Here is a 27136-nt window from a genome sequence, read left to right as displayed (position 1 = left end):
TCCCAACTGGCAGGCGGCCCCTGTGCTCGTGGCTCCCTGGTATCCATCAGCCGTTCCCAAGCCCCGTGTGGGCACCGGCAGGGTACACGCTGCCCGCTGGCTGGCAGGAGCCGTTCCTAGACTCCCTGGATTCAGATGTCCCTTTCCTGTGGGCCTCATGCTCTGCCTTGGACTGGCCGGGAGTTATTTACCTGGGTGTCTTATTGTCTCTCTCACACTGTGTACTGCCCCAGGTTGAGGACCGTCTCTGTTCTCAGTCTCCTGTACCATGGCCAGCCCAAGGCCCAGCTGAAAGAGGTGCTTGATTTGAATGGAGGGCATTGATTTGGGACCAAATCCCCTGACTTGAGATGTCTGCAAACCCTTCAGACTGGGGTCTGAAGATCCAGGGACTAGGCTTGAAAAATGGAGGGTCCATAGCCAGTGCTGAGTCCGTGGGAGGACTCAAGACCTCTCTGGCCAGGACAGAGTCTCACGATCCGGGTCACTGAGCTCTGTGAAGCGTGTTGGGCCCAGCTCTGGAAGCCCTTCTGTTTCTGTGCTGTGGCGGCGGTGGTGGTTGATGTTTCTCAGTGTGATGGATTTGGGATCCTGCCTTCCTTCCCCTGCACAGACCCATGGAGTCCCATCTCACCTGCTTCCTTTGAGCAGCCGGAGGAGTCCTTGGTCTGAATTTCCTAAGCTCTGCACTTGCTGTGGGTTTTGTTTTTGGTGCCTGTGGACTCGGACATGCCCAGAAGCTCCTGAAAATTAGTTGGCGTGTAATGACATTTGATGAATCAGTTGATAGTAATGTAAAAAACAAGTCTCGGCTTTGAGTTTATGTTCTACAATTTTGTTGAATTATGTCCAGATGGTTGTCAAGAGATTTTTTTCTTCACAGACGAGGACATTTGCAAAAACCAACAAGTCTATGAGGAGGAAAAGCACTTCTCACTGAATGTCCAGGGGGATAAAGACCCTGAGAACTGATGGCATCTGAACTGAAAGGCCTTCATTGGCTTTGAGCCAGCCCTGGACCCTTCTGTGGCTGTGCAGGAGCAGGGGGTATGTGTTATTATGAAGTCCCAGTCGACAAGTCTGTGGTCCCTTTCTGGGTGGATCTTTTGGCTGTCTTGGCTGTGTTTGGCATGGATTGATCACATATCATTTTGGAAAAATATATATACATAAAATTTACCTCTTAAAAACCATTTAAAAATGCACAGTTCAGTGACATCAAGTACATTCACAAAATTGTGCAACCCTGACCACTATTTAGTTCACGAACTTTTTCATCACCCCAAGAAGAAGCCCTGTACCTATTAAGTGGAAACACTATTCCAATATCCTCCCTGAATCCATGGCAGCCACTAATCTCTTTTCTGTCTCCATGGACTTGCCTAGATATTTCATGTAAGTGGAACCACACATCATGTTGCCTGCTGTGTCTGACACACTTAGCCTAGTTTTTTGAGGTTCATTGATAGTGTAACATATGTCAGTATTTCATTCCATTTATTACTGAATAATACTGTGTTGTATGGATATACCACAATTTGTTTATCTATTCATCCGTTGATGAACCTTTGGGTTGTTCACATCTTTTGGCTGCTGTACCTAGTGTTTCTGTGAACATCTATATAGAAGTTACTGTTTGAACATCTGCTTTCAACTATTTTGTGTATATAACTAGGAATGGAATTGCTGGTCAATGACAATGCTATGTTTCACTTATTGAAGAGCTGCCAAACTATTCTCATTCCTTCTTTGGAATGTTTCTTCTCTCCAGGGTCCTCTGGTTGCTCTCACGCCTCTTTGACCATTTCTTCTCAGTTTTCCCTAGGACTCCTTTGTGTCTTCAGTTCCTGAATGATAGTCACACCCAGGGCTCATTCTTCCCTTCTTTCTCATTCTGTCCTAGTGGTGCTCAACTGTAGCTGCACATTACAAATCCAGAGGCTTCCTTAACAAATCCTGCCCAGGCCCCATCTTTGGGCAGTTAAATTGGCATCTGTGGGTGGGTGAGCTTGGGCATTGGTGTTATTTATAGGACCTCAGTGATTTTGATATGCAGCTCCTTTCAGGATATTTATTTATTCTCATGGTCTCAACTTGATGACTGTCCAATTTTTATTTTCAGCTGCAACCTTCTATTAGACATATCTATGAATGTTTTGGAGTACCTCACATTCAGCGTCTGCCCACCAAATCCATGTTTCCTCCCAAACTTGCCCTTTTCCCAGTGCTTCCCCCTTTGGTGAAGAGGACTACCATCTCCAGCCATCCAAACCAGAAGCTGGAGAGTTATTTGCACCTTTTCTCTCTCTCTCTGAAATTCTAAGTTCTACTTGATTGATTCATTTATTTAATAATTCATTAGTAGTTAGGAGTAAGGGCAACTGGGGAGAAATGCAGTCTAGGATTTATGTTAGGAAGATATAAAAGACACAGACGAAACAGTTAAGTAACATTACAGACCAGAGAATAATTTGTGCGTCGTCCAGATGCCTCAGTAGTTAAGTGTCCAACTCTTGATTTCGGCTCAGGTCATGATCTCACCATTTGTGAGTTCAAGTCCCATGTCTGACAGTGCGGAGCCTGCTTGGGACTCTCTATGCCCTCTCCCCTCTCAAAATAAATAAACTTTTTTAAAAAAAGAGAGAGAATAACCTGAAATTAACAACATTATTGTAACTGTTATTATTGAGGACTTTCTGGTGCCATGGGTTGTGGTAGTACTTCATGTATATTATCTACTATACTGGGAGGTTGGGGAAGTCAGCGCCCTTCACAGATGACAGTAAAGGCTCAGGGAGGCTATCATACTTGTCCATGGATGTGTCGTTAGCACATGGCTGGTGGGAGTTGGAATTGGATTCCAGGACACATCATGGCCTGTGCTCTTGACATGAGGGGTCAGTGGGGGAAGAGTCTTGAGCCCAGTAGCACTGTTAAAGCACGGAAGAAGGAGGATCAGGATGTGACCACCACATGAGGTCATCCGTGCCCATGAAGTACTCTGGAAACTGTAGAGGATGGTGCAAAACCTTTGTCTCTAGCAGATGACTCCTTCCATTCTGCTCTGAATCTCAAGTAGGGGTTCTTATCTCTGATTCCCTTGGTGGACTGCAAACTCTGTGCCAGGGAGCATTGTGCTTGCTGGTCTCCATGTCCCCCTCAGCCCTTGTACCTGGCATGATGTTGCAGATCAGTAAGCATTCCTGGAATGAATGTGTGGATGTAAGCGTGGACTCAGAGGTAGAAAGGGAAGCAGGAGCCATGGCAATGTTTGTCCAGGTGTGTCGTAGCGAGATGCTTGACTAGAGGTTTGACTTAGAGAATTGGAGACAAAGAAGGGAACTCTTTGGCCCTCTGGAACTAGGAGTGGGAGAGCCATAATGAGATCTCCAAGTGAATGAATGTCAGCCTGACCCCAGACTTGCAACCCCATGTGTGGGCATCTGATTCTTTTTTTTTCCTCGCTGGCACTTATCCTTTCTAACATTCTTCATCGACTTCCTTTGTTATGTTTATCATTTCTCACCTGTGGAAAGCCTCACCTGGAATGTAAACTTCAGAAGAGTAGTTAGTGTTGTCTATTTGGTTATGCAACCCTGTGTCCCAACCCCCACAGCCTAAGCAAACATTAATGACTGTCTGCCGCTGTAGATTTGCCTATCCTGGACTTCCTGATGACTGGAATCAAACAATGTGCAGTCTTTGGTGACTGGCCCTTTTCACTTTAGCAGTGTTTTCAAGATTCATCCGTGCTTAACTCCTTACCTTTACAGGTAGGAAAATTAGGACTCAGAGAGGGAAGGGACATGACTTGGGTCATGTGTCCCGCTGGTAGCAGAGCAGGCACCTGATTGCAGGGCTTCTGTGCCCCATCCAGTACTGTGTTCCTGTCCCTGGTGGAAACAAGGGGCTCAGCAGCCACAGCCAACTCGTGACATTTGCCGTCTACCTCTGAGACTGTTTACAGGGCCCCTCTAAACATCGCTGTGATGGGGTGAGGCCTCGTAGATAGCGTTACTGTGAGTGTCTGCTCTTTCCCACATCCTTTCCAGGGCTCACTGTCCACCTGATAAAGTGGATAACTTGTGTGAGCAGCTTGTGGTCTTCTACATGAAGAGGCCTGGGTGTCTGTGCCCTCAGATCACTAGCAAGAGGAAGGGACAGCTTGGTTCCCTACAGGACCAGGCTGTTCCTGTTGCTACTCTGCAGCTCCTAGAGGGCCATGCAGAGGCCATCTGTATTGAGCCGGAGAAGAAATTGTGTCCTCCCTAAGAGATGGCTAATCCTGTTCTGAGGAGCATGACAGTGCCCTGACCCTGTGTTTCCCAAAAGCTCGTCTTTGTGCCACATGGCACCCAAGATGGTTTTTGGTGACACGTGAGTGAACATTTTTGTTTAAGTAGTCGTGTATTTATTTTAATATATGCCATGAAAAAAGCCATATCTGGCACCATGAGACCTGTGATTTAATGAGTATTATCATTTAGGATGAAGCTAGAGAGGGAGTACCATACCACAGAACCCTTTTTACACAGATGATATATGCGATGGGTGTGGTAGTTTGGCTGTTTGCTGACATAGCAAGAGCCATGAGGGCAGTTTGAGGTCAACTGTCATTTGGGGACTGCCACTCTGAGGTGATGATGGCCCAGGGTACTTCTCATGGACCACCTCCCGTGTCTCCTTTGCACCTAGTGCAGGGTGAGATGGTGGAGGCGGCTGGTGCCCAGAGCGCCGTTACATGACTGAGGGATTTAGAAAACGAGGACAACCCACCACAAGACACTGGTTTATTTGTTTATTTATTTACTGAGGTCTGTGTTACACCTTTTTTTCAGACATTCTAAACCCTTTCTACAAAAAAGGGGATTCCTGTTGGAGTCAGAGCTAAAAGAGGGGAAGGAAGGGAAGATGGAGGAAGAACAAGAATGATAGATGGTTAATTTCATTTAACTTTTGACTATTTTTATGACCACAAATGAAATCACTTGTGAAGTCAGACTATCAGAGGCTGTGTTGCAATGAAAGACTTGATTGGGATCCCTATGTAGGGAAGGGAGAGGTGATGCTCCTTCCTGGGGCCCTGGTTGCCATTCCCCTCCTTTCTCATCTGAGTCTGAATCCTTTTAGCATATTAATGCAGATGTCAGACCCCAGCCCATTATCTCTTACTGAGGTCTGATCACTGAAATGAACCAAGGCAACATCAAATGATTGACATTAGAAATGTAGATGAGTTTCCTTAAAGTATTTATAAAAAAAAAACTTTTTCTTTTGCCTTAGAACACTAAACTTGGGGCACTTGGGTGGCCCACTCGGTTAAGCGTCTGACTTTGGCTCAGGTCACGATCTTTTTTTTTTTTTTAATGTTTTTTATTTATTTTTGAGAGAAGGAGACAGCATGAGCAGGGAGGGGCAGAGAGAGAAGGAGACACAGAATCTGAAGCAGGCTCCAGGCTCTGAACTAGCTTTCAGCACAGAGCTTGACACGGGGCTTGAACCCACAAACTGTGAGATCATGACCTGAGCTGAAGCCGGACGCTTAACCAACTGAGCCCCCCAGGCGGCCCTCAGGTCACAACCTTATGGTTTGTGGGTTTGAGCCCCGCATTGAGTTCTGTGCTAACAGCTCAGAGCCTGGAGCCTGTTTCAGATTCTGTGTCTCCCTCTCTCTCTGACCTTCCCCCACTTGTGCTCTGTCTCTCTCTGTCTCAAAAATAGATGAACTATAAAAAAGAAACGAAAAAAACAGAACACTAAACTTGCCTATTGTTCTGATATTCTGGTGTCTTACCATAGCATTTCAGACATCCATAAACTGCCATTATTAATGCAACAAATATCAACTGAGCTCAAGGTGTTCTACTAGACCCTTGTAAAGAAACAGGGTACCAATTTAGGGGGCAAAAAACAAGACCTGAGTCCATATAGAGCAAGGAAACACAAGACAAGAGCACAGACAAGGAGGGCATAGGTTGGATGGAGGAATAACACATAACACAGCAGCTCTGAGATTAGGGAACTGGGAGGGGTGTGGTAGACCAGTAGGCAGAAATTCATCCGGGATGTGATGGAGCTTGAACTGGGGTTTGAAGGTTAAATAGGATTTGAGTAAGTCTCACTGAGTGGGGACATCATGAACAAAGGCACAAGGAGAGCCCACCTAAGGCTGTTTGAAGGGACCAAGAAGCATTGGAATGGAGAATTATGTGATAGGAGGATGGGGCGTCCTCAGTCACTTTGAAGAAACTCTTCAACCTCTACAAGCCCAGCTTCCTTGTCCTCAAAATGGAGTTCTGGATTCCCACCATGTGGGGTGGTTGTTCTAAGGAGTAAGTGACATGCTATAGGTGACATACATGTTAGTTTCCCTCCTTTTCCCAAATTGATCAGGAAAGCAGCAGTGGGAGATTAAGTAGAACATTGGGAAAGCAGTTTGACTTTAATAATGGGGAGCCTTGGAGTACTTAAGGAGGGAAGTGCTGAGATAATACAGTTTTAGAATTGGCAGATGCTTAGAGAAATTCACTGTTAAGATAAAAGAGAGAGCCAGAGGTTTGGCAACTTGTGTAATTCCAAACCTAATTAGAGACAGAGCCAGGAAGAGAATGCAGGTCTCTTGACTTCTAGTTTAGTGCACTTTGCTTTCCCTAGGTTTGCCCTAGAGAGATGTTAGAAATGCATATTCCTGGGCCCCAGTCTAGACCCACTGAATCACAAACTCTGGGCCCCAGCAATTTGTGTTTTAACCACCCCTTCACATGCTTCTTTTTTTTTTTAATGTTTTTTATTTATTTTTGAGAGACAGAGAGAGACAGCATGAGCAGGGGAGGGTCAGAAAGAGAGGGAGACACAGAATCCAAGACAGGTTTCAGGCTCCAAGCTGTCAGCACAGAACCTGATGTGGGGCTTGAACCCTCAAACCGTGAGATCATGACCTGAGTCGAAGCTGGACGCTCAACCAACTGAGCCACCCAGGTGCCCCTTCACATGCTTCTAATGCTTTAGGGAACCAATATTTTTGGTTTTACTAAGAAGGTGGGGTGCCTGGGTGGCTCGGTTGGTTAAGTGTACAACTCTTGGTTTCGGCTCAGGTCATGAACTTAGTTTGTGAGCTCAAGCCCCGATTGGGCTCTATGCTGACAGTGCGGAGCCTGCTTGGGATTCTCTCTCTCCCTTTCTCTGCCACTCCGCTGCTTGCTCTCTCTGTCTCTCTCTCAAAATAAATAAACTTAAAAAAATTTTTTTGGAAAAAGGAAAAAAGGAATGGTGAGTGGGGAGGATATGAGAAAAACAGGTTCAGGATATTACTTACCACCACAGGAAAGGGTGAAGCTCAGTGCCAGGGATAAGCTTTTTTTTAATGTTTATTTATTTTTTGAGAAAGAGAGTGCATAAGTGGGGGAGGGACAGAGGAGAGAGCTGGGGACAGAGGATCTGAAGTAAGCTCCGTGCTGACAACAGCAAGCCCAAAGCGGGGCTCTAACTCATGAACCAAGAAATCAGTAGCCGAAGTCAGATGCTCAACCAACTGAACCACGCAGGTGCCCCAGAGGTAAACTTCTTTTTTAAAAAATGAAAAAAAAATTTCACAGGCCATAAAATTCACTCTTTTAAAGTATAGAACTCAGTGGTTTTTAGTATTTCACAAGGTTGTTCAACCATTACCATGGTCTAATTCTAGAACATTTTCATCATCCCCCAAAATGCCCTTTACCCATTAGTAGTCCATTCTCCTTTCCCCTTCCCCGCAGCCTCTGGTAACCACTAATGAGTTTTCTACATGTATGGAGTTACCGATTCTGGAAATTTCATGTAACTGAAACCATACAATATGTGGTCTTTCATGTTTCACTTAGCATGTTTTCAGGGTTCATCCATGTTATAACATGTCAGAACTTCACTCCTTCATGTGGCAGAGAGAAACCTCTTATTCTTCCAACTTTTGCCTCTGATAAATTTGGTGATAGAGCTGAGCTCATAACTGCCTCCGAAAAAGGTTTCTTTTGGTAACATTTGCATAGGACTTTATAGTTCTCAAAGAATTGTCACAAGTAATAGGATGTAAGCCTTAAACCAACCATGGAACACAGCTGGGCAAGGATCATTGTAATTGGTTTTATGGATGAGAAAACAAGCTGAGAGGAAAGTGTTCTGTGCTAGTCCAGTGAGCACCGCGGCTACTCGTGGGTGGGTGATGGGCAGGGGGTGTGGACAAAGCAGGAGAGAGAGCATCTGCGGGGGCCATGAGAGTGAGAAATCAGGGTCCGTCTGTTGGACAAGGGGGTAATTCAGTTCTGCTGGAGGATACATTATGAGGGAGATGAGCCAGACCGGGGGGCAGGGGCCAGATCACAGAAGGCTTGATGCATTCTGAGGCCAGGAGGTAGGTAGGGGGCTGGGATGGTTAGGTCTAGTTCCAGAAACTGATTTGGAATTCCAGTTATGCCACTTCCTTACCATGTGCTCATGGCCAGATCAACTTCTTCATGCCTCAGCTTCCTTTCTGTCATGAAGACGGTAATAAGTATTAAATAGAATAATGCATATAAATTGCTTAGCCCTGTGCCTGGTTCGTAGCAGTGTGTATTGTTAATATAGCTAGTAGAGTTGTGTTGTTACGGTTATTGTAATTCCTGACCTCAGACCATATCCTAAAGATGAAGAGGGAACCACTGAAGGATTTTGAAAATGAGCATGTGATTAGAATGACATCTTATTATCACTTTGGTAGCCATACAGAGGGCAGACTGATGGAGGGCAAACCTAGAAGCAGGGACTGGCCAGGAGATTATTTTAAGTCACAGTGAAAGTTTGAACTGTGGCTGTAGCACCAAGAAAGGAGAGGAAGTGAGAGATTAAGACAACCAGAAGCAGGGGTGCCTGGGTGGCTCAGTCAGTTAAGCATCTGTTTCTTGATTTTGGCTCAGGTTATGATCCCAGGGTTGTGGGATGAAGCCCCACTTTGGGCTCCGTGCTCAGCACGGAGTTTGCTTCAGGTTCTCTTTCCCTCTATCCCTCTTCCCTCCTTGTGTGCTCAGTCTCAATCTCTCTATTAAAAAAACAAAGCAAAACTGGAAGCAAAGTCAATAGAACTTGGGGACTGGATCACTGTGGGGCATGAAACAAGGTGAGTCAAGACTGAATAGGTGTTTGTCGTCTGAGAGGCTGAAGGAAATGGGACCCATGTCACAGGAGTCAAAGGAGGAAAATGGAGAAGTTTTAGCACTTTATGTCTAAGAGCAAATGCCAGTTTGGTCATTTATTTCTCTCATTATTCCAGAGGCTGGGCATTTGTCAGGCATTTTGGTTTCTTAGGCTTTTTAATTTTCTTGCATCAACAGTTGGTTTATATCGTGGGTCTTCAGTATATTGGAGATTAGGTGTAAGAATGTTTACATTTTATTATTTTTTCTGTTTATTACTGTCATGTGGAAGTCCCACCATTCCATTTTGTATTCCATTCATGTTTGTCATTTATGTATTTAACAAACATTTCTTGAATTTATTAAATATTTATGTTGGGAGTTGGATATAAGATGACTAAGAGAAAAAACTCTGCTTTTAATTTTGGGGGGTATATAATGATCTTTTTTTAATGTTTTAAGTTTTTATTTAAATTCTATTTAGTTAACATGTAGTATAATATTGGTTTCAGGAGTTAAATTGTTTAAGGCCTGGCCGAGACCAACTCACAATCTGGGTTCATTTCACCTCCTAAATCATAGCCTCTTGGAGGGCACATACGGATTTAGTTCCTCTCCAGTGTTGACTGTCCTCTCTGGATCTCTGATCTGCTAATACCTTTTGAGTTCATGGACACGTTGGTGATGAAAAGTTTTTTCTCCTTCAAGGCAGCCCGTACCATTTTGAGAGCTCTGATTATGAAAAATTCTTTTCAAGATGGGCAAAATAGATAAAAGTTTAGGCTAATTCCGTAGGCCCATAGAGATTTATGACACTATTGTGTCTACTTTTGTGTATGTTTTTAAAATTTCCTTTAAAAAATAGAAAAGTTCTTCACATTGAGCTGAAGTATGTCTTCATGAACTTTGATGAATCTGGTTAGGGCTGTTCAGAGCAAGCCCAGGTTCCTTTTACACACACAGTCCATTTCAGGATTTGTGATTGTTCATAAATTCTCCTACATCTTCACAAATGAACAGTTTTGCTCAGGTGATTTATCTCCGGTATTTTCAAATTGAGTCACATGTGCAATCATGCCACCTATAGACACAGATGGTGTAAGTGCCTTTGCTGTATTTATCTCTAACTTCTCTTTCATGTTGCATTGCACTGGCTAGCAACTCCAGTGTTGTAATAAACATCGTAATTTTATTTTCTCTTTTAAGTGGGATGCTTCTATTTTGCTTTTCTAAAGTGATATTGAATTGCCTGGTGTGTGAAAATCAAACAAGATTAGTTTCCAGCATCTTATGATCATTTACTTTATTACTTTTTATGAGATAACATATATTAATAATTTTCCTTATATTGAGGTTTTCTCCTTAGGATAACTAGCTTGGTTATGATATATTATCCTTATAACATGTATTTTGCTGGAGGTAATTTTTTTTTATTAAAAAAGCAAGCATATTAAGATCTCTCTATCCAAAAGTAGAGAAAACAGTAAAATGAACTTTCCATGCCCTTCTCCCAGCTTCAAGATTATTAACATTTCTGGATATGATCTTATTTAGGAATATTTTAACTATTTCATGAATAAGATTGACCTATGTCCCTTTTTAGTAAAGCTTTGTCAGATTTTAAATTCAGGTCTATCTTTGCATTATTAGAAGAACTTGGTAGACTGCTGTCATGTTCTCTGTTGATGAATACTGTGTATTAATTTTGGGGAGAGTTTGAAATAATTCTTTATAAACACAATAATATATCAAATTCTATGTAGGGTACTTTTTTCACAGATTAAAAAAAATTCACCTTCTAAGTTTCTTCTGCAGATATAGATTTACTTGGAGGTTTTTAATTTATTTTTGATAGACAGAAAGAGACAGTGCGAGCAGGGGAGGGTCAGAGAGAGAGGGAGACACAGAATCTGAAGCAGGCTCCAGGCTCTGAGCTAGCTGTCAGCACAGAGCCCGATGCAGGGCTCGAACCCATGAACCGTGAGATCATGACCTGAGCTGAAGCTGGACGCTTAACCGACTGAGTCACCTAGGGGCCCTTGGAGTCTTTATTTCATATTCTTTGCTTTTGGAGGTGAAGGTGTTAAATTGACTGTTTCCTGGAGTTGATCAGCCTGTGGAAACCATAGAATAAATGGGCCAAATACACTGACCATTCTGCCAGGTACCCTTCAGTGCTAGGTACCTCTCACCACCAGTCAGAGAGAAGAGCTGACCCTTTCCTGAAGTGAGGGCTATATTTCATTCATCTCTCATATATGGTCACCTGCACTGGGTGTTTTTTCAGTAAATGGGTGTTTCATAAACTGGATTTTTAAAAAGATTTTATTTATTTTGAGAGAGACAGCATGAGTTGGGGAGGGGAAGAGAGATAGAAAGAGTGAGGATCCCAGGCAGGCTCTGTGTTACCAGTGCAGAGCCCAATGCAGGGCTCAAACTCATGAACTGTGAGAGCATGACCTGAGCTGAAACCAAGGATCAGATGCTTAACTGACTGAACCACCCAGGCACCCATGGATTAAAAGAATAGTATCTTCATCACATCCAGGAAAAATCAACATCAACCCCTTCGTTTCTTGGGTTCCCAGAGACTACCAGGGTGTTTCCCTGTTGAGCGTCAGATTTTTGTTTTCCTGCATAGGTCTTAGAGTCTTTTCCTCTTAAGACCCTACATGGAAAGTATGTCTTCCACTATGACCAAAGAACTGGTTTAGGAAAATCCCTTGATATGTAAGAGTACACTAATATACTACTATATACTACTATGTATAGTATACAGTATAGCATAGGTTTGATGGGGAAATCTTGGAAGACATCATTCTGTGAGACTGACCCTGTTACCCACGAGTCTGTCCCTCAGGAAAATTGAAGGACTTGCCAGGAAGACTCTAGAAAGGTACATTCCTAATATATCCTCCAAAGCCACCCATATTTACTTAGCTTATCTAAATTTCTTGTGCATAACATGTATAGCACTCTCTAGTATTTTTCCTCTAATGTTTATCTGTCTTTGATCATTTCTCATTTTTGTTATAATAATTTGTACCCTTGGTCTACTGGTTTTGTCAGTCTTTGTCACTTTTTAACCCACATTAACTTCATCTCTATTAAGTGAAATTTTATTTAATTTTCCAGTTTATTTCTGCTTTTATTTTAATTTTGTTCATTCTCTCATTCAACAAACATTTACTGAGCTTATGTGACAGATCCTGGGAGAAAATAAATAGAGATAAGACATGGTCTCTAATGCTCAAGTTGCTGACAGTGTAATAAGAGGAGAGAGGAAATAGTGAAAGCAAAAACAAACCATGAAGCTCACAAAAGGCCTTCACTAGTAGGTTAAAAAAAAAATCACAGAAGGACTCCTCCGGATGTCTTTAAAGAACAGAGTTTCAAATTTCACTTGTAAAGCTTTTGTATTCCCCAGAGAGAAAAAGAACAAACTTGAGTCTATACCTAAATAATATGCTGCAAAACATATGAGCCTGATCTTTTCTTTGCAAGTGATTGTATTTTTTCCCCTCTTTTAAAACATGTTTGAAAGATGCTTCTTTAATCTTTGAAGTTTAAGAACTTCACTTGCTTTGTAAGGAGTCTTCCTCAAGGCATGTTGCTTTTTGTGCTTTTTATATTTGAGACATATTTTTTCAGCTCAAGAAATTTACCTTTGACTCTTTGATTTCAATTGTGTGCTTTCCCTTTCTCTTTTCTCTGCCCGTCTCTATTGTGAGTGGAATATCCTCAATCTGATTCAAGGTCTGATAGCTTCACTTGAATTGCTATCCAGTTTTATTTTAAAATTTCCACTTAGTGTACATGATTGTGGGCTCTTCAGTTTCTCTTATATCCTTTGCTGCTTTTTGGTAATTTTCATTTCTCAACAGCTGGTACTAGTTGCTTGAAGTTCTTTAACCTTTTCTATCCCTTTTGAAGGATTATATCCTTAATTGTCCAGTGCTTTTAGGATAACTGTCTCCCAGTGTATTTAGTCCTCTTCTCCATTTACAAAATACTTTGAGAGAGTTTACCTTTTCATATTACTTGTTCCAGACAACCAGAAGTGTATTCAGTGTGGGGATTCAGCCCCTTATAGGATTTTGCCAAATTGGTGTGTGCCCAGAGGAGGGTGATCGAAAGTGATTCTGTCATATAAAGAACTGTGGAAGAACTGGGGACATTTATTCTGGGGCAGAGGAGACTTAAATATGGCAACAAGATTGCTATGTCCAAATCAGGAAAGGTTTATGTACAGAAGAAGGGGCTTATTTGTGCTAGATGCTGGGAGGAGTGGGGAGGGAGGCCCTGCTGCCACTGAGGACTGAAGCTCCAGCGAGGCGTGGTGGAATGCAGCTTCATGTAAAGAAACTTTCTAGCAATAAGATGGGTCCAACAGTAAATGACAGAACAATTAGAGGCTGGATGACTTCTTGGCAGTGGGATTGCAGAAAAGATTCAAATGTTTGGAGATTACCTGAGCTCTTACTTTCTTCCATTAGCCCAGCAATCCAGAGGCTAATATTAAAACCATTAGCAGGTCATTTTCTTGGCTTTAAACTCTCCTGCTCAGACCTTGCTGAATCAGGGAGCACTTTTAATGGCTTGGTTGACATTGCTGTTTCTTTGCTCTTCATCCCCGGATGAAGGCTCATGCCTTATCCACAGTTCAGATATATAATGCAAATTAATTTTATCATTATAGCCATATATGTTTATTTGAATCATTTAGCTAAATTATATTTGGCAGTAGTTTTGTAACAATTCCCTGCAAGTAGCCATTGCAAGTTGATGACCTTCAAAAGGAATGGAAAAGCTTTGGGAGATGTCCGAGATCCCTGACATCTCTGCAGTCATTTGGAGAGAAACAACAGAGAGGTCCGCGATTTCTTTTATCTTCTAGTGCTGTGGTTTCTTTAGGATCCTTAGCTGCTCTAGGTGATGTGGGTCTTTGAATTTTAAGACAGAGCCTAACAAATATCATCTTGTCTGACTTCTCGATCTGGTTAAGACCTCAAGTTGCACAAATAGGAAAAGCCACCGAGGTCATCTGGTCCCTGTTTTCCATTGCAGTGTCCCTCCTGCATCCATGCAGTTATTTCTATGTGGTGGACTTTTGGTGATTTTGTGAACCATGATCAGATAGGCCTCCTCCAAATCTTTGTCAAATAAATATTCTCTGATTTTTTTAATGAGTTTTCACATGACTTGGTTTAAAGTTCTTCTACCATCCTAGACCTTTCTAGGAAGATGCTGAAAGTGTGATAAGCAGAAAAAACAGACAAACGGAGTTAATAGCCATATCCTAAAGTTGTCAGCTGACTCCTATTAAGGGCCTGACTGAGGCAACTGATATTTGAAAACAGTATCCTGTGTGCTTGCTGATGTTTATTCTTCTATCCTTTCCGACTAGTCTGTGTGTCAGACACTGGAACCTGCATTCTTGACCCTCCATGGTAAGTCTCACAGAAATATGATATGATTTTGTGTCCTTGGGAAAGGGACATTAAACAATCCTTGTTATAAAAGAGCTTTAACAATAGCAAGGAAGCAAGCATTCCAGTAGAAAAAAAAAAGGAAAAATAAGAAAGTAACAGAAAAGAAATTTAAGTGACCATAGCTCATGAAAAATGTTCAGATGTACTAGTAGCCAAATAACTTTAAGTAAAAACTATAATGAGCTCTGATATAGAAAGATGTCCATGATATAGTCACTGGTTTAAAAAATGCAGACTGGGGGCGCCTGGGTGGCTCAGTCGGTTAAGCCTCCGACTTCGGCTCAGGTCAGATCTCACGTTCATGGGTTCGAGCCCCGCATCAGGCTCTGTGCTGACAGCCAGCTCAGAGCCTGGAGTCTGCTTCCGGTTCTGTGTCTCCTCCTCTCTCTGCCCCTCCCCCTCTCATGCTCTGTCTCTCTCTGTATAAACAATAAATTTAAAAAAAAATTAAAAAAATTATTTAAAAAAATAAAAAATAAAAATAAAAAATAAAAAATGCAGACTGACAGTAGAATGATTCTATTTTTGTGAGCTATACATTTTAATATATGTAATAGAAATTGGTATAAATTTAGGGCAAAGTTGATGCAAATACCCACCAAATGCTTTATATTATTTTTAATGTGATGGAATTATGTCTGTATTTACTTTTTTCTATATTTTTCAAGAAATATATATTTCCACCATAATTAGATGCTACTTTCCATCCTATTAGCAAATATTTTTAAAAAGGAGAACCATTGTGCAGAACAGGAAACAGGCTTAGAAATGGATAGCAGAAGTTACTAAATTGTTTAGGTAATGTGTATGGTGTAGAACAAAAGTTATCTCTAAAAAAAATAAAGTTTTAAGCATTTATCAAGTGCCAGGCTTAATCTATAAGTGTATTATATATAAGCCCTCTAAAAAATTTTTTTTAATGTTTATTTATTTTTGAGAGAGAGGGACACACAGAATTGGAAGCAGGCTCCAGGCTCTGAGCTAGCTGTCAGCACAGAGCCTGACGCAGGGCTCGAACCCACAAACTGTGAAATCATGACTTGAGCCGAAGTTGGACGCTTAATTGACTGAGCCACCCAGGCACCCCTAAAAACATTTTTGAGTGAGAATATTCAGTGTTCATAAAATCTATCAGGGAATGAAAACTGGTACCTTCTTGGAAGCAATTTGACAATACACATCCAAATTCTTAAAAATGACATGTGCTTAAATCCATTAATTTCAATGTGAGGAATTTATCCCAAGAAAATTTCTGGGAAGTAGCTATTTATCATAAATAAGGTTGTTCATTGTAAACCTTTTATAATACTGAAAAATTGGAAATAAGACAAGTGTCTAATGATAGATTTACTGAATAAATTATGACATAGCCAAAGAAAATACTATAAAGCAATTTAAAATGATGATATAAATGCTTAAATATTAATATGCAATGATATTCATGAAATACTAAGTGGGAAAATGATAATATCTCATTTTAATAAAAACATATAGCATGTATAAGCATAAAAAATTAGCAATTGATAATTCTATTTTCATTATATTTTTCTGTGTATTTTACTATAGGCATATATTCAGGTTTTAAACTTTAGCTGACATAATTAACAATAGCTATATCATTTAAAAAAAAGAAAATAGTACTAAGGGTTTAAATAGAAATCAACACTCCTCCTTAGCATCTAGTTACTCGCCTTAGACGCAACCTCTTTCAATTCTTCTAGCTGTATCCTCTGCTTTTGTCCCCTCCATCTTTCTGAGAAATATGCTTACATTACTTTTTCATTATTTATTAATTTTAGACATTATTTAATTATTGTGGTGGATGAGGTTTTAGCTCTTACACCACAACACCAGCTCCTCTTCACCATAGCCTCCCCAAATCATATCTGCTGTTTTTGAGAAATCATTTCTTAGTGTTTACATTATTAGGACAATGTAAATATTGTTCATTTCTGAGCCAAGTAATTAATTAAAATTTGGTTACCTTTACTATACTTCTTTTTTTTCTTGTATTCCAGAATTTCTTGTTTTTTATTTGCTTAGTTTTCCATGTACTTATTGCTAATTTTTTCACACCCTCCAACAGCTTCTCAGTGAATTTTTCTGAAGAAACATATAAGATAATCTATATTCATCTTTTTTCCTAAGACCTTGGTCTTCATGCACCAGTCTGTAAGGTTGGTCTCTATAGATCTCTCATACAGGCACTATCATAGTACATCTCTTCATACTCATCATGGGTGTTCCCTTTGTCTCTTGTCTGGATTTCATCCCCAATTTCCTGGATCACATTTCTTCCTTATTTACTTCTTCTGCTGGAGCACATCCTCTATGAGCATCCTGAGAAAGGGTGTAGGAGAGGTAAATTTTCTGAGATGTGAACATATGAAAATGTCTCTACTCTTTGATTGGTAGTTCGGCTGGGTATAGAATTCTAAATTGAAGTAACTTGTCTTCGGAAATTTGAAGACATGGCTTCAGTGTCTTCAAGCTTCCATTGTTGCTACTGAGAAGTCTAATGCCATTTTTCTTCTCAATTGTCTGTCTGCCATATATCTTTTTCTCTGGAAGTTTGGAAGATATTCTTTTAGTTTCTGAAATTTTACAGTGTTATTTCTTGATGTGGGTAGTTTGTAGATATTCTTAATCTGGAAACTTGGGTTTTTCTAAATTTTTTTCTAAGGAATTTTATTGAATTATTTTGTAATTTCCTTATCTCCATTTCCTTTGTTCTCTCCTTCTGGAATTCCTCTTAGCTGAATATAGGACGTCCTGGATTGACACTGTACATTTCTAAGTTTCTCTGTTTTCCCTGTCTTTGGCTTTTCGTTACTATTTCTACAATATTTCATTGACTTCACTGACATTCTCAACTTTTTAATTGAACTTTTAAACTCTGCCTATCTTATTTTTAATTTTCACGTGTTCCCATTCTCTGCTCTCTTTTTCTAAGAAAATCCTCTTCTTGTTTCATGTGGTATTTTAAGGCTCTATGATTTTTTCCTTTTTTTTCCTGCATTGTCTCTGTTTCTTCTGAGTTTTTCTGTTTAATATGTTTTTCATAATGTATTACTTTCTCAAATATCCATTCATGTGTAAGAAACTTTGTATGATGTGTGGGGCTCACTGAATTAACAGGTATCAGTGCATGACGATCAGGCACCAAGTTGCCAGAAGTATCATCATCTGAAGTTTTTTCTATGGTTCTTTTCAATTCTCCAGAAAAGGATTCTCTAGTCTCTTGCTTGGGACATAAAGTCCTAACTGCCAGTAGTTTGGGAGCTGGGCAAAGGAGGAGGAAGAAGGTCTTGTCATTCAGTAAGAAGAGTTTTACTTAATCCTTCTATTTTTTCAATCCTGCAGTCTCTATTGGGCCGGGTCTCCCTAAGTTTGGAAGCTCTCTGGTTTGATTTCTCCAGAGAATAAGCCTCTTGTCTCCAGTAGGGTGAAGAGGGAGTGGTTGTTTTGGTGGGCAAGAGGAGTGGGCTAGGGCCTGTGAATAAAATTGCTCCTTATAGAAATCCATTTCCACATTTCCAGCCCTATGCTTTATCCGTCTTCTCCCATGCCTGCTGCCTCTAATTCTTGATCCATCTTAGCAAAACTCAGCTAAACTCATCAGAATCCAACTCTGAAGGCACATAGGTTTCTGTTTCCTTTACTCTGTTCAGTAACCTCTCCTCCAAACAGTTTCTATCTTCCCAACATTGTTTTTATCTCTCATATACTGTCTTCTTTCTTCTTCTTTGTATTCTATGGGTTCAATCGCCTTATAGTCCTTTGCTGTAATTTATAAGATTTGGGAAAGAGAAGAGATTAAGACATAGTTTCAATTCACCATGCTTAACCAGAAATCTACTCTCTCTTTTATAATTAAAAAAAAAAAAAAAAAGTGAGCTGCCTAGAACTGAAGGCAGTATTCGGGTCTGATGTTCCTATTGTAGAAAAAAACTAGATCAACACATCCCTTGATCTAGATGGAATTTACTTTTTGATGCAACCTATTCTTGCCCACTGATTTGTATTTGGCTGCCATTAAACTGAGAAGTGTAAATCTCTCACTTTCAAAGTGGTCAAGTTGGGTGTCCTGCTTTCATTTTCGTGTGCCTTGCCAGTGTGTTCCTGGGATAGATCGTGCTGTTACTCTGTTGATGGCTGATAGATTCTTCTTGCTGACGTTTTATTTATGATATTTACTTTGATATTCACAAGAGAGATTGTATTTCTACTTTATTGTACTGTTTTATCAGAATTGATATCAATGTTATACTGGCTGCTCAGAACGATTTTGGGAGCTTTCCTTCTTTATACTCTAGAACAGCTAAAACAGCATTTGGGGAAGTTTGGGGGAAATAAACTAAGATGGCTAAAAGGAACATGGTATCCAGGATTGGATCCTGCAACAGAAAAAGGAATGTTTGTGGAGAAACTGCTGAAATCTGAATAAAGTCTAGAGTTTAGTTAATATTATTGGACCAGTGTTAATTTTGACAAAGATACAACAACTCTGTCAGATGTTAACATTAGAGAAAACTCAATGAAGGGTATATGGGAACTCTCTATATTATCTCTGCAACCTTTTTCTATATCTAAAATTATTCCAAAATAAAAAAGTTTATATTGAAAAGAAAACAAAACAATTTATCAGGGTGAGGTACATCTTAAAGATTTGTAAGAACTCACCTTTGAATCTGTCTTTACCAGGGACTTTTTTGTAGGGGTAGTTCTTTATCAACTTTCTGTTCTATGATAATTGTCTTTTTAGATTTTCTGTCTCTTACAGGGTTATCTTATATCATTTATATTTTCCTTGGAAGCCATCTATGTCGTCAAGGTTTGAAAATGTATTATAGTGTTAAGCAACCTAATCTCTTAGAATTCATTTTTGTTTTCTCTGCATCCATACTTATTTCCCAATGTCTTGTTTTCTTTTGTGCGGTTATTTATTGGGTTGTGAAATTAACTTGGTGAATTGAGGCCAATATTTTAGAAAGTGAAAATAACTAGAATAGAAAAATAGAAATATATACTGTTTCATGAAATTTTGATCTCAAGCGTATGTCTTGTTTTCTTGGTAATCTGACAATATCTATCAAAGAACAAATGCATATAACTCCTGACCTAGTAATTCAATATTTGGGAACTTATCCAGATATATAATTGCATACATGCAGAAATGATATATGTGCAACATAATTCATTGCAGTATTATTTATAATAGCACAAGATTGGCAATAATCCAAATGTCTATCAAGAGAGGACTACTTTTTAAATTATAGTACATTCATACAATATAATACTCAGGGGTTGTCAGAAAGAATGAAGAAGTATCTATGTACTGATGTAGAAAGATACCAAGGATATATATTCTGAGACGAAAGCACAGTGCAAAATAAGGTTTATGATGTACTATCCTTTGTGTTAAGAGGAAGACGTATAAAATCTTTATTTGTATTTGCTCATATAGGCATAAAGAAACTCTGTAAATAAAAAGTAGAGCAGTGATTATGAATGAGTGTGGGAACTGGGTGGATGAGGTCAGGATAGAATGGAGACTTTTCACTTTTTAAAATCATTATTTTGGCAAGAGCATACTTAACATGAGATCTGCCCTCTTAATAAATTTTTAAGTTCACAATAAGTAATGTATATCTTTTTTTTCCAGTCTAGAAATGAATTACCTATTTGAAAATACAAAATAAATGGGCGCCTAGGTGGCTCAGTTGGTTAAGCATCCAGCTCTTGGTTTCGGCTCAGGTCATGATCTCACAGCTTGTGAGTTCAAGTCCTGCTTTGGGCTCTGTGCAGATGGTGCAGAACCTGATTGGAATTCTCTTCTCTCCTTCTCTCTCTCTGCTCCTCCCCTACTCGCGCTCACTCTCGCAAATAAATAAACTTAAAAAAGAAAGAAAATACAAAACATTGAGCAAAAGAAGCAGCAATCAGAAAAATTGGCACAATATGATTAGAATGCTCCCATGTACATGCAGCTCCCAGTGCAGGCAAAACTGAGCTGTGCTGTTCAGGGACACATGCATTCTTGGGTCTTGGGGGCAGCATGTGGTGTCATGTAGTAAGGTGTGTCTCATACAATGGGTCACAGTCACAGTTTGAGAAACCTTATCTATTTTATTCCCTAATCCTTCTGTTCAGTTGTTTAAGAGGTAGAAAGCTAATCTGTTTCCCACGACTATGGACTCCTTAGGCAGAGGGCTGCTATAAAGTTGTCCACTCTAGGGACACTGAAGACTTGTTTATGTTAATTTCAAAGAAAGAGAGCCCTAGTTACTTGATCAGCATGTTCTTAAATGGGCAAATACAGGAGACGTCATAGTCATTTGTCAGAATCTTCTCCCAAATATTTTTGGTTAGCTTCTTAAGAAACCTCTTCTTCCTTGTAGGTAAATGGAAGAGCTGGAGACCAGTTTATTGCAGACACGGAAAGCACACAGAATAGAACAAATGGTGGCAAGATGGCTACGGCGTTCCCGGGACAGCTCGGCCCGGTAAGACTCCTGGGCCAGCAGAGATTTCTGTCTGTTAGGATCTGGCGTCCCTGTGGGGGGAGATTTTGCCAGTCTTGGCAGCACCCAGGGATCAGTCTCCAGTTTGCTTTGTTCTTACCCCATATGGTTGGGGGAAGCGTAAACAGATCAGCAGTTTTGCTGGAGTGCCTTTCCGTCTGTCCCCTTCCAACTCTTCCCTCTATATATCTCAACATGCACCCACAATGCACACTCCTACCAAACTCATACACACATTTACAAACACTTGCACACAAATGGACTTACACAAACATGTGCATACATACACTCATGTGCGCATACTCTTTGGAATATACTCACCCCTATATTCTTGGACACACACTCACACATACTTTGTGTCTCTCTCTGTCTCACACACACCCCTTGTCTTAGTCCTTGATGCGACGGTCTGGTGATCTGCTGTTTATATTCTTTCCCCGTCTTTGTTTCCAGCAGTTGTTCCTTCCTTGCGTCCCTATTTCATTCTAAACAAAATAAAGTGAAATCAAATACAGATCTGATTTGACTGCTACAGGAGAACTTAAAATATGTTCTGTTTCCAAGCGTTCATTTTCCATCTCAGATTTCCCATCTGGCCCTGCCACAGAAATGAAATATCATGTGTCAGGTGTTTCTGAGACACACATTCTTCCAAAGGAACTGGAAACAGCTGTTGTGCCGCTGAGCAATAACCCTTGCTCAGGACCACACTGCCTTGCGGCTAAGAGCTCCGATCCTCACACACTGCAGTGAGACCGGGCTGATGGGATTAGCCCTGTGCCACAGGTAAACACCTGAGGCTCAGAGATGGACTTGCTTAAGATCATCCCCACTCCGTGTTCAGAAATCTTTTGTGCATTCCTAATTCTTACAGGATATGTTTAAACATTTTTGGTTTGCAATTCAGGGCTCTCCATGACTGACCCCTAGTCCTTTACAGCTATTTGTCTTACTGCTCTGCTTCATTCACATCATACTCCAGCTAAAATGAACTATTTACTGTTCTCCTCCTACAAGCTTGTCGTCTTCTTCTTTCACCCTAGACCAGGGCTCCTGTGCCAGATCCCTTCCTCCCAACTTCATGCATACAGCACCCACCCACAGCTCAAGGTCTGGCTGAACTATTGGGTCTTCCATGAAGTGTTCCTTAGACGTAACCACGCCCATGGGACCCCACAGTATTTGACTGGTAGCATCAGCAGAGTGCTCCTCCTGGTATTCTTCAACTTATTTGAGCACATCTCTTTTTTTCCTTCTGGACAGTAAGCTGTATGAGCGCAGGGAAAGTAGTGGCCTCTCCTGTGTAACCCAGCAGTGACTGAGTCCCAGGAGTGATTGCAGGTGGTCAAGTGGTACTTGTGAGGAATGGGGAAACGGCTAGGTGCATTGTTTCCTAGAGCGGGTTCTGCAAAGCCTAGTCCTATGTTATGCTGCTCCACAAAGGTTCGGAAGCGACACAGCCTATACCCTCTCCTACCTACCTGTTCTTGCATGTTACACACGGTGCATTTTCGCACGTTAAAGGCTCTGTGAACTCCTGCAGAAAAGTGACCTGTGTAATTTTAACCTGATGTTGCCTAACTGTTTGACCTCTGGGACTCTCTAATATCCTGCTTTTCTCACAGAATTTAATAAAAGATGATATTGACCTATAGGAAGTTTTTTTTTAGCCAATGTCTTTTCTGAGATATCTTTTACATATCATAAAATTTACCCACTAAAAGTATACAGCCCAGTGATTTTTAGTATAAATTTAGTATATGTACACAATTGTGCATTCTGTGGTACAATCACCACAGTCCACCTTTAGAATATTAAAAAAATTTTTTAAAACATTTATTCATTTTTGAAAGACAGAGAGACAGAGCATGAGCAGGGGAGGGGCAGAGAGAGAGAGAGAGAGAGAGAGAGAGAGAGAGAGAGAGAGAGGGAGAGGGAGAGGGAGAGGGAGGGAATCTGAAGTAGGCTCCGGGCTTTGAGCTGTCAGCACAGAGCCCGATGCAGGGCTCAAACCCATGAACTGTGAGATTATGACCTGAGCCAAAATTGGACGCTTAACCAACTGAACCACCCAGGTACCCCTAGAACATTTTTAATATGGAAAGAAATCTCATACTTATGAGCAGTCATTCTTCATTAGCCCTTCCCCCAGGCCCAGGAAACCACTCCTATACTTGCTGTCTCCATGGATTTGCCTATTCAGGATATTTCACCAAATGGAATCATATAATACGTGGTCTTTTGTGCCTGGCTTCTTTAACTTATCATTATATGGACGGATGTCATCTATGTTATAGCATGTATCAGTATTTCATTTTTATTGCCAAGTAATATTCCACTATGGAATATTTTCTTTGTCCATTCATCAGTTAATATACACTTGGGCTGTTTCCACTTTGGGGCTATTGTGAATAAGGCTGCTATGAACATGTGTGTAAAAGTTTTAGTTTGAACATATGTTTTCATGTCTCTTGGGTATATACTTGGGAGTGGTATAGATGAGTCACATGGTAACTGAATATTTAACCTTTGGAGGAACTGCCAGACTGTTTCCCAAGTGGCTATACCATTTTACCTGTCCACCAGCAGTGTATATGAGGGTGCCAATGTCTCCCATCCTAGCCAACACTTGTTACTATCTTTCTTTTCTATTGTGGCCATCCTAGTATGGGTGAAGTGATAGCTCATTGCAGTTTAAAAAAATTTTTTTAATGTTTGTTTATTTTTCATATGGAGAGGGAGAGCACAAGTGGGGGAGGGGCAGAGAGAGAGGGAGACACAGAATTTGAAGCAGGCTCCAGGCTCTGAGCTGTCTGTAGAGCCCGATGCGGGGCTTGAACTCACGAACTGTGAGATCATGACGCTCAACCAACTGAGCCACCCAGGAGCCCCATCTCATTGCAGTTTTGATTTGCATTTTCCTCATGGCTAGTGATGTTGAGAATCTTTCCACGTGTCTAGATAGTTTTGTTTTCCAAGTGCTTAAGAAAGAGAAGATAAAGAAGGAAAGGTTTCTGGCAACATGCATGGAAGACATCATGCTTGTGTGTTTCTAGCATAAATCCCATGTAGCCTTGCTTACATTGCTTTTCATCTCTAATCTCACAAACTTGATACAGGCTGGGTTCTTGGGGTTCTCAGGTTACTTGAAAGTGATCAAGAACTGAAAGGCTAAGTTTGGGGGAAATAACTGCAGTTTCCCTAGCATAGAATAAATGGTACCACCTGCCACCTGGGAGTCAAGAAACCTCGGAGTCATCCTGAACTTTTCTCTTACCCACAGTCTGGACCCACCCCATCCGCAGCTCCTGTCGGTTCACCTTGAAACACCTCAGATCTGTCCACCTCTCTGTTCCTGAAGGTTCTGCCATGTTCACTTACTCTTTCTCTGATCCAGCCTATTCTCCACCCTGAAGCCATAGTGGTATTTTCAATATACAAACCGCTTCTCTCTCCCATGCTCACCCCTCCACATCCCAAACTGGTCAGGGATTCACCTGCCGTTGGGCCACGGCCTGCAAGTTTCTTTACAGTCTGGCCCCAACCTAACTCTCCAGCCTCATCTTGTTCCTCCTGCTTCCTTGACAGAGTGGGCCCCCCTATTTGTTTCTTTCAGAGTAATTACCCCTCAGTTATAAGTGTTTATAATGACATATCCACTGATTTACTTGTTCATTGTCTGCCTCCCCTGCCTGTTTATTATATGACCTTTCTCCTCTCAACCTACTTCCACGTATGAGACCAAGAACCATGACTGTCTTATTTTGCAAAGTATCTTGAGCCCCAGAAGAGTGCATAGTATGTAATGGATATTCAATAAATGTTGATTAAGGGCTTTCATTGTAAGGGATCATATGATCTATTAAAATACATTTACATTTTAGAATTCTTCCTTCTTCCAAAGAAAGTATTTGATGGCTTACAGTTTTAAAACATGTAGAAAATTTTAAATAAAGATTGAAATTTATATACTGTAAGCCAATTAGATGTGGGATTTAGCATTTGAGTATTTACATTGACTCTGAGTTTTATGCACCTTTTAGCAATCTTCTTTTTTTTTTTTCCAGATATTTTCCAAAGCTTCCAATCATTTCAGCCTCGTTGCTCTTAATTTACTTATAATTACCATTTTCCCCATAAAATTTAAAATTTATTTCTGGCTCTAATTGAATTGCCTGGGAGCAAATTTGTCAAAATAGCCATTTCCATTTCCAAACATTGCTAAAGAAATTGATAACTTTTATGCACCGAGGGTTATATTTGAACTTTATAATGCATCTTAAAACAGATGTTCTTCTCTGGAAGAATGTCACCTTTCAAAGTTGCTTTGATTTCTTCAATTTTCGTAAAGTTTTGGTGAGTGGTTATTGGTACAATCAGTCAAATTCAGGTAGTGGCACTCAGTTTGAGTGAGTGGGCATTCTTGGGTAGGTACAAACCTAGTGAAACCTAGAATTGTAGGGAGTGCAAAATCATTCAGATATGGTGAAGATGACTCCTCTCCCTTTGCCAAAGTTCATCTTCCAGCATAAAAATAACTCTTACAGTGCCAGTGTTCTTTTAAAAATAGCTAACCTCTCAACTGGTCTCTGGGACATGTTTTGAATTTCTGTATAAATAATGCAATAAAATGTACATAGTAAAAGCTACCACATAGTGATGTTATATCATAACCTAATTTTTAACCATTTTGCTTTGAACTAAATTGTCATTTTTTAAAAAACATTTATTTATTTTTGAGAGATAAAGAGAAACAGACTGGGAGCCGGGGAGAGGCAGAGAGGGTGACACAGAATCTGAATCAGGCTCCAGGCTATGAGCTGTCAGCACAGGGCCCAATGTAGGGCTCAAACCCATGGATGTTGAGATTGTGACCTGAGCTGAAGTCAGACACTCAACTGACTGAGCCACCCAGGTGCCCCAGAACTAAACTGTCATCTTTTTAACAGCTTTGTATAGTTATAGAAGTGATGAAATGATAAAGACTTAGACTACAGTATACTTTTCACTTAATTATACCAACCTTTTCTCCTGCAAAAGTTTTGGCTTTTATGTAATGGTGTTCTCTTGAAGATTTATTTGATTGCTTCTAAATTTAGCAAATCCTCATCCCATAAATAATTAAATTAATTTCCCACTTAATTTAATAGCTTTAAATATTTTATGTTCTTTAATTTGGAGTTTATTTTAGAACAGGCTATGAGATAGAGATTTAAGTTGATTTTTCCCAAAACAGTAAGTAGTTTGTATCACCATTGATTGTGAGTGATTTTTCCTTTCTCTAATGATTTATGACCCCTCTTTTATCATCTATGAAATTCCTCTTTCTATGAGTTGGAAATTGGATCTCTTTCTAGGCTAACTATTCTATAGCATTGATCTACTTGTTTTCACACAGCTGCATTAAATTTTCAATCATTTTTACACTTACCTGCAATTCCTGCATGTAAACTTTAGAATAATTTTATTGTATTATTAAAACAACTCAGTATAAACTTTACTGAATTCTCTTATGCTTCATCTACAAGCGTTAATTTTATAGAGCAATATTTTTTAAAACATTTTTTTTTTTGAGAGAGAACAAGAGACAGAGCATGAGAGAGGGATGCTCAGAGAGAGAGGGAGACACAGAACCCCAAGCAAGCTGCAGGCTCTGAGCTGTCAGCACAGAGCCCAACATGGGGCTTGAACTCATGAACCATGAGATCATGACCTGAGCTGAAGTGAGTTGCTTAATGGACTGAACCACCCAGGCGTCCCTGAGCAAGAGTTAAAGAAACATGAAGAGCTTAATGCAACTTGGAGCCTTCTTGGTGCTGAGTTTTATCCTTAGGGCTTAAAAAGATTCCTTTCAACTTATCTTGAATCTTTTTTTTTTTAATGTTTATTTATTTCTGAGAGAGAGAGCAGGGGAGGGGCAGAGCGAGAAGGACAGAGGATTCGAAGCAGCTCCACACTGACAGCACTTACAGTG

General features: G+C 40.3%; 1 protein-coding gene across 1 annotated transcript in view; it reads left to right on the top strand.

The window, feature by feature from the left end:
• FRMPD1 (FERM and PDZ domain containing 1) overlaps positions 1-27136 on the top strand; it is an 89635-nt gene that overhangs the window by 19922 nt on the left and 42577 nt on the right. Inside the window, exon 2 of the mRNA XM_029920265.1 lies at positions 21040-21144. Within this exon, the coding sequence (XP_029776125.1) occupies positions 21044-21144 (101 nt within the window). The 5' untranslated portion in view covers positions 21040-21043. The remainder of the gene's footprint in view (positions 1-21039; positions 21145-27136) is intronic.

The sequence above is a fragment of the Suricata suricatta genome, chromosome 13 (assembly GCF_006229205.1).
Source record: "Suricata suricatta isolate VVHF042 chromosome 13, meerkat_22Aug2017_6uvM2_HiC, whole genome shotgun sequence".
Classification (NCBI taxonomy): Eukaryota; Metazoa; Chordata; class Mammalia; order Carnivora; family Herpestidae; genus Suricata; species Suricata suricatta.
The sequence above is the reverse complement of the archived record's forward strand: the minus strand, read 5'-3'. Positions and strand labels throughout refer to the sequence as shown.